The 8,672-nt window shown below is 44.1% G+C and overlaps 1 protein-coding gene across 1 annotated transcript in view; it reads right to left on the minus strand.

Annotated features, from left to right (window-relative positions):
• RMDN3 (regulator of microtubule dynamics 3) overlaps positions 1-7,950 on the minus strand; it is a 40,061-nt gene extending 32,111 nt beyond the window's left edge. Inside the window, exons 1-5 of the mRNA XM_009333941.1 lie at positions 7,773-7,950; positions 7,335-7,530; positions 6,530-6,676; positions 2,064-2,331; positions 391-493 (exon numbers count right to left, since the gene is read on the minus strand). Of these exons, the coding sequence (XP_009332216.1) occupies positions 391-493; positions 2,064-2,331; positions 6,530-6,676; positions 7,335-7,530; positions 7,773-7,950 (892 nt within the window). The remainder of the gene's footprint in view (positions 1-390; positions 494-2,063; positions 2,332-6,529; positions 6,677-7,334; positions 7,531-7,772) is intronic.
• Positions 7,951-8,672: the final 722 nt, after the last annotated feature.

Below are 8,672 nucleotides of genomic sequence, written 5' to 3' on the forward strand. Positions count from 1 at the left end.
CAGGCTGCCCAGGGAAGTGGTGGAGTCACCATCCCTGGAGGTATTGAAAAGACCTGTAGATGTGGTGCTTAGGGACATGGTTTAGTGGTGGACTTCTCAGTGCTAGGTTAATGGTTGGACTTGATGATCTTCAAGGTCTCTTCCAACCTAAACGATTTTATTTTACACCTTTAACTAGCCCTTGGTCTACTTACACTATCTTTCAGAAAGCAAAAATTTTAAACACATAGCACCACAGTACTGCTAGCTACTCACCTGGAAAAAAAAAAAAAGATTACAAGGAAAAAAAAAATCCACCACATTGTTTGCAAGTGTAGGGTTTATAAATCTGAAGTGTAATGTCAGCTTTGAACATCCCCCTTCCTTTGCCTCAAACACACAATTCCTTACCATCAGATGCATACGATCTCTTCTCATCCGCATCTTCTGTGATTTCGCACATATCGCTATGTGCTCGGGCCAGGCGCCAAAGAAAGTCTTTCTGGTCTGCATACTGCAGTAAAAACATAAGTGTTATATATCAAGACCCATTCTCCTATTGACAAAGAGCATGAGAAAGAAAAATCAAGTGGGGGCATATACTAGAAGTCACACAGTTTTTGAAACCTTAAAAGGCCCCAACTCTACAAGAACTGAAGCAGAACCACAGAAGAGCAAACTGGATGGCCAAATTCGTAATTAAGCTTACAATGCTACACTACTGGTATGGGTCTAATTGTTGCTGCCTTCTAACAAGGAACCCCTCCACTTCAAAGGGCGTACTGGGGTCAGCTCTTCAGCAGCCTCCACTAACCTCAGAACACTGGAAAAAAAATCACCCTAAACCTCACCACTTCATTAAAATTCACAAACTGAATTTTACTTTTTTCATGCTTCAGTCCACATTCAAACAGCTTCACATCCTGCCTCGTTCTTAAACCCGGGACAGTACTGTAGGTGTACTGCTAAATTTGAAGCGGGTACATTCTGACAAACTCAAACTTACTTGAAAAAAAAAAGAAGTAGAAAGTTAAAACACAACGACCTAACAGTCGGGTTTCTTTTGTGATAGTATTGTAAATAACAGAAAGTGGAGAATCACCAGAAAGAAGCATGCAAGAGAATTTCAGAAGCTTCTTCCTGGTGGGAAGGAAAAAAAAAAAATCTACTTGAAATTAGAACCGATCAAGTTATCTGTTATTTCTTTCCTTCTACTCCTCCTGGAAATACAGGAGCCAAAAAGGTTTTGCTCTTTAAAAGGCTGGTAACCCAAAATGTTTTCTTTGCTGGCTCTGCCGTACTTAGGTAAACACCAACAGAGGCTGACAGTGCAACTGCAGCAGGCACAGGCATGCCTGCACCGGCTGCTGTAGGTCACAACAGCCGCAGCAAGACACATTCCAGTGCCGGGTGCATCCGCTGCGTGTGGCCAGAGGTACAAGCTAGCCGTCTGCAACAGCTGGAGTAAAACGGTCACTGCCCCTTGCGACGTTCCCACACCCCAATGGCAGCGCCAATGTTCACTGAATCAGGGGATCAATTCACCCTGCCTATATGAGATGAAAAGATACATTCTTTAAGGTGGCAAAACACCTGCACCATCCAGGTTTTTAATCTCATTAACTAATACACATGTAAGTGTTGCCTAACCCTTCTGTTTGAATATGCAACTTATTTATTTCACGAACCACCACACACCCAAAGAGGAAGACCAAGTTTCCTGAATACAGATCGAACCATTGCATATGCAACGAGGTAAACGTTCTCAAAACGTTTGCTGAGTTTACCTTATGTACACAGTGCTGTTATTTTACACATGTACAGTGTGTTCACTCAGGGAAAGTGATGACATGATGAGACACAGAGTTCCAAGACAGAAAGCGACTGGGAATTGGCTGCTGCTGTAGCCCAAACAATTTTGGCCTTCAGCCCGCTCCCAAGCGGCTCCTGAGGAAGGGGGCCACTGGAAGCTGGCCCAGTTGTTGTGTAGGACCTGGACCCTGCTAAGATACGCAATTTCCTCTTTCCCAGCTATTTAGCTGAAAACAAATCACTGCTGGAAAATATAAGAAGGCAACCTTTACCGCCAGTTTGTTATTCAGCAGCAGCTGGAATCCCTCTCTCTTCTCCTGCTCATCTCCGTTGTGCAAGCTGTCAGCCTGCTGCAGTAGCTGACCCAGTCCTTCCTCTAGCGAGGAATCTAAGATTAAATGCGTTTCATCCTCGTTGACGAGATCCAGGGAATCCCGTCGCGCGGTTCTCACTGTTTCACAGCTCACTTCATCTTCCCCTTCTTCGCTCTCTCTCTCGGACTCCCGGTCGTAATCAGACTCAGCGTTGGCTGTGGTGTACCTTTGAGGAAAAAAAAACGCAACGCAACATTAATTTGAGGAGATGCTGTGCAGCCTATGACGGTTTTATACATATGGTACAGAAAAAACAACTCTTCCTAATAGAGGAAGAGGAGTATCTTAGTTTATCCTGGAGAACACCGTACAACCCAAGTGTCTCAAATAACACACCAATTATTATTTCTCATGTAATATACACAACCTCAAAAAGCTGAAGAAAGAAGGCGCCCCGAAAGTTAAGAAGAACTCAGTCACAAGTGTCCACATCTCACCTGCACACCGTAACAGCTTCTCTTAGGCCTTCTAACTTCAGTGTAAGAGAATTAAACAACTAAGAACAGAGCCAGGACAATTCAGTTAAATGTATGGATTATAAAAGAGAATTTCAACAAAAAATCTGATGCGCTCATCCATGTGGAAAATATAACCTGAGGTTTTTAGCCTGTTCCAGGAAATTTCAGACACAATAGCTGTTTTGGCAATATCTAGTACCTCCATCATCTTGTCTGAGCGCTAAATATGAAACAGCTTGTTCACACTGATGTGTGAAAAGGTGCAAAACAGCAGGAGAGTGATCAAAACTATTTCACATGAGCAAGAAGTCCAGCAAGGAGACAGCAGATGAGCCACAAAAAGACACCACATGTACAAAAACCCGGGCAACGATTAGCTGCTAAATTAGTCAAATGAACCAGGATAAAGCTCAGATCAAAGTTTCTGAAAATGGCTAAAATTAAGCTCCCCCACAACATGTACAGGCACCAAAGCTGTAAATTTAAAACAGCATTATATATTGACTGATATATAACCCCACTGCAGTGGGGTGTCTACTTACAGAACTAATTTCTTTTTAAAGACGACTCTCTATTTGTCCCCTTAACTGCAAGCTCTTAACTGAAGAATAAGAGCAAGTCAGCCAGTAATTTAAAAACGTGCACTTTTATATTTGGATTTTGTTGGTTTATCTGAATAGAAAGCTCTCTTCCTGAAGCAAGCTACTTCAAATCATAAAAACGCTTAATTCTGGGGAACATTTGTAATTGTTACCCAATTAAACTGTGCCCAAGCCACGTGTTGAACTTTACAGGTTCTGCTAGAACTAAAAGTCATTGCAGTCTGGGGGCATTCGGTAACTACAGCTGTACTCCCTTTTGTCCTGGCTGAATTTCCCCTCCGAGGGAGAGCCTAGTGCTCTGTGCGTGAAGCTGCCTTTGTCTGGCGACAAAGATACGTGACCAAAGTCCGTATCTGAAAAAAGCAGTTACAGTAATTTAGCACACACAGATAACAAGACACGTTTGGCTATCGAACCTTCAATTTTCTGAGGACCATCAATAATGCTCAAGCATTTCCCTCTCTGGTAGAGGGTAAACAAATACCCTCACTCACGACAGCCTCCAACTCTCATCCATAAATTTAAAAACGCACCACTTCGTACTGAAACATTTTAAGACAAGAAATAAAGTAACAGTCAGCCTTATCACTGCGAAGCCAGGAAAGCAAGCACTACAAGAAGACATGCTGGAGATTACGTAGGCAGCACTAAATTAATGGACAACGTAGCAACACGGTGGTAAGGTGACACTGGCACGGCTCCATTTCAGATTGAGTTAAAAGCTTCATTTCTTGATATTTTCTTAAGATTAATGACATTATTAGTTCTCTAGACTACCTCGGGTTTGGTACTTAAACACAAACTCCTCAAATTCTCTTATTTCCCGTCCTAACCTACTATGCCGCACAGCTGTGGGCTATGCAGCCGTGATACCGTCTCACTACAGCATTTTACTGGCAGCTGCAAAGATTTCAGTACTTCAACTGAAAAACACTTTCCACATTGAAGGCTCCTGAAACACAATACGGTCTTTAAAAACAGGCAGCGATGGATGACTCCTATACACTTTTTTGTCTCCACCACAAAAATTAGTTTTCTCCAAGGCAGCTCATACAAGACGCTGCCAGTTTAAAAAGACAAGTAATACCATATATAACTTCATAACTCAGAGTTTTCAGAAAGATTAAGGGATTTAGATGTTATCAGCCTGTTTTCTCGAGTTTACGATGATGGAAAGTTCTTAAATGCTTTAGTATGTTGAGGCCTCTGGCTAGCACACATCCTGAACGAAAATGAAAACATACTATCTGGAACAAAAAAGCACATGGAAAGAGGAGGCAAAGAAGCCCAAAAGGCCAACGCAGTGCCAAAGCAATATAGAGAAATTAAGCAGCCCAAGACCTCTGGGCTCCTGAAAGCTCACGGTGATTTTTGTGAATTGTGTATGAAATCGGAGAAGATGCTTATGCCCATGTGGTTTACAAAATAAAGCTGAAACATGAGTTCTTCTTTCTGAATTTCATTAAAAGAATACAATTGCCAGAAATGAATACCCAGCTGAAATTCATCTGTTGAGCATAGTCTCATTCTTCCTCCCAGTGGCTGTGAAAAAACTTAAATAGTCTTTTCTAAAATTTACATTTCCTACCCTGATTTTCTACTAGAAAATTTTAGTATTTACATCTCTAAAAGACAATACTGCGTACTGAAGGCAGCTGGTCCTCAACAGACTAATATTATACCTATTTGTAGAGGACAAATACCAGAGTGAGAAATTATACGCTATTCGAATTTTTTTTAAATCAGATGAGAGCTGCTTATCCACTAATTCTCCACACTGGTGATTAAACCTAATTACAGATTTTAAATAAAATATAAGAACTCCTCCAACCATCATTAGGTTCCCAATAATGTAACGAGGTTTTGCAGTAAACTATAGCCCTTGCTCCACAGTTCACCTGAGGTCCCCTAAGGAGGATGGCTTCTCTGAACCTTAGAATTGTTGTCGGCCTCTATCATGACTTAAAATTTTCTAACGATCAGATGGCAGTTAGGGCTGGTATCTGTTGGAAGCCCATCCTTCTCAGCATGCTTTACAAAATACATTGGCACCCTGACGACTCAATGCATCTGTTGTCTTCTAGAGAGCAAGGTCTTGTCTGCAGAACCAACTACATAGTTTTAAAGTTTGTTATGCAGCCTTGTTACCTATTAGACCACCGTGAATCACTTACTGCCTAATTTTGTTTTCATATGAACACCCCCTTCAGATGAATGAAGCAGTTCTATAACCCGAACGAGATCACATCAGCTCTTTCCTGGTTCACCAATCCCAGCTACTAAAACGCCACGGTTTCAGGGCAGTCACAAAGCCTGCTTTCCCGCAGATCCGTGTCCTTTGTTCTCGGAGGCTGCTGAATTAATGGCTGCTTTGTCCCCTGGTTACAAACCCGTGCTGCCAAGTGTCAGTTTGCACCAGCTGACTGGCCATTTAGCTGCTACCGAACAGCACCTCACGTCCCAATTCTGCCTGCCTTGCTCTCCGTGCTACAATTAACTTAGAATCACAGAATCATTTAGGTTGGACAAGACCCTTAAGATCATCAAGTCCAAACTTCTCTCTTTAAATTACGTTTCATTCCAGCTTCCCTTGGAAAATGTATACAGCCAGCACTGCGTGTTTTAGAACACACTTACATACCCCAAAAGCCATAGAATTCATCTGCTTAAGGCACAGAAGAGAAGCGTTTCATCAGAAAGGCGGCAGTCACATACAGGTATGCAGTATACCTCTTATTTTCTATCTAATATCACAATACTTGCACCTATAGTGTCATTTTTACTGTTGTTCTTAAACTATAAGGTAGTTTTCACCCGTTTTTAAGAATTGAAGCAACACAACTGATCAGTGTGATACACTAGAGAAAAATCCGTAAGAAATACCCTAGCCAAAGACATCTTAGTTAATTGGAATATATTTTTAATTTTCTCAAGTTTTCCAGACATTCTAAAATATATTATTGTATGGAAATTTTATTTATAAACTCTCTCACTCAAGTCCCAGGCTGGACTTCTACTTCCCTTCTTCCTGCGAGGTTCCCTAATCAAATTACTGCTTGAAAACACCCCTCAAAAACTGGTTGTTTTTTTTCTTTCCCTCCTTTCTCTAAAAATCAGAATCGTTGCACTTCTCTCAATCTGGCCCTGGCAGTAGCCGACTTACCGCAATAAAAGCAAATAAAAACAGGATGGCGGACACCTAGTGGGGAAAAAACTCCCTTCCTTTATGTTATAAACTGCTCAGACACGAGTAATTGGGCACCAAAGCCCGTAAAAGCTGCTTCTAACCTGGTGCTCTCCTTACCCTCCTTCACTTTCTCCATCGTCCGTATTGGCTGTTGCTGAGCTGGCTGTGAAATAAATTGAACTGGAGCCTGTGGAATCACTTCTTTCTCTAGGAAACGGAAACCGCCTCCGGCGCGTTACTTTCTGGGTTTCTTCCAGATGGGACCTTTGAGGAAGGGAGAAAGAAACAAATAAATGTCTGATAGCAAAATGTCTGCTATTTCACTTCCCTTCTCCTCTCTAGCACGTTCTATCCAATTCGCTCTGTACCCGAAGAATTCACAAGGGGACTCGCTCTTGCTTATACAAACAGCCCGCTACCATACAGCGAACGTCGTATTCCACAGTTAAAGCAAGTCTGACCACAGACCTGGTCCGTGTACAGTCCATATATGTGACCCACGTACAAAGGGGTAATCATATCACATGCGTTCCTCTGATTTCCTCCATGAACAAAGACCAAGGAAACCTGAAACGTCTTGCAGAATATAGTACCTTTTATTCTATATCAAAGGTTACCTACAGTCGGCAGCAATCAGAGAGAAAACAGCAGTAACAGGAGACAAACATTTACAGAACAAATAACCTTCCCAGTCTGGAATATGAAGCAACTGTCGCTACTTAATACTCCATAAGAGAAAAAAAACCAACCCTGGCTAAACATTAATTTTACATTAATCTCACCGGAGGTCAAGATGTAATGCCAGTGGAAACTAGAGAGACGCTTTTTCCACTTTTGGATTTTAAATTTAAGATACTCAATCATGGCTATGGAGTAAATATGTGCAACAGTAGAAAAACACGCAAAGGGGCAGGGTGGGTACCTGACTTCACCAATGATTTCTGCGGCTAAGTGCTGCAGGCTGGTTCGTAGCTCCTCCACTTCTTTTCTTAGCTCTGAAATGTTTCTTAACACAAAGTCAAGGCGCTCCAGCACATCCACCTGCTCGCCGTGTGTTAGGAGGGCTGTGTACGTCGCACCATCTCCCGCCTCGACAGGAACCGGCACTCTGGGCACGACTTAAAGAAAACAAGAGGAGAAAAAGTTCATTAGATGTAAACGGGAAAGGATTTCACACGGGAAATCTGAGTACAATTTTGTTTTCGGAAGATGGAGGATATGAGGCCCCACTCTTCTTTTGCTTCTCAGAAATTAGGTTGTTTGCTTCGCTGTTTTCTCAGGAAGGGGCTGCGCAGAATCTCAGTGTGGTGTTTGCAAGCACCTGCCCTACTCTAGCAGCATTCGCCGCTGCTCCCGTTACCACGTCCGCGGAGGCAGACGCTCCTTTTTTCCCTAGTCCCGCTCAGGACCCGCTGTTTCAGGGCGAAGTCCCGTAGAAACCGGATGAACCGAGTCCCTCTAAGGTACATGGTCAGCAACCAGGGGCAGACATTCACTGCGGCAATAGTCCCCAGCCTGTCAAAGCCATACGGGCACATCTGCCCTCCTGTTACTGCTACCGCGCTCACCCGGTGTAGCTACCAGCAGCGCAGCAGGAACATATTAAGGTGAAGCATCTAAAACCTGGTTCTGCAACTTCACAGACTAAAACACTGTTCACAAACGGCTCCCGCCCCAACACAGCCGCAGAGACAAGCCTCCGGGTACCCCACGAAGATACTCAAGTAAAAGTTCTTCCCCGTAAGTAGTTTTATTCTTTAAATCCAGCCCGCTGAACTACACGTATTGCGGAAGGGAACCGCCCGGGCCTTGTCCTCGCCCAGCCCTCCGCGCCGCCGGTCTCGTTTTAACACCCCGGGCAACCGCTACGAGCAAACGCGGTTTCGCTTTTCCCTTCCCGAAGTTTTGCGCAGACTTGGGCAAACAGCAGCAAGCGCAGGTTTCCGCCTCAGCATTTTCAACAGTGCGAAACTTCAACCCCGCCGGAGTCCGGCGGCGAGCAGGAGAACCTCAGAGCTCTAAAACAGCCCTTGAAACCACCTCGCGAGGGCAAGTCTCGAACAGAACAGGCGTCAGCAGGCTTCGCCGGCGGCAGGCAGCCTCTTTAAAACCAGCTGTAACAGGAACGTGTGGGCACACGGGCGGGGCTTCTTTTCCCGGACACGCGGGGGGTGCTCAGGGCCCACGGCCGGCCGGGAGGGCCTGCGGGGCCCCCTGCCCCGCCCCGGCTGCTCCCCCGCCCTGGGCAGAGCGGGGACAG

The sequence above is a fragment of the Pygoscelis adeliae genome, unplaced genomic scaffold (assembly GCF_000699105.1).
Source record: "Pygoscelis adeliae isolate BGI_AS28 unplaced genomic scaffold, ASM69910v1 Scaffold420, whole genome shotgun sequence".
Taxonomy (NCBI): Eukaryota; Metazoa; Chordata; class Aves; order Sphenisciformes; family Spheniscidae; genus Pygoscelis; species Pygoscelis adeliae.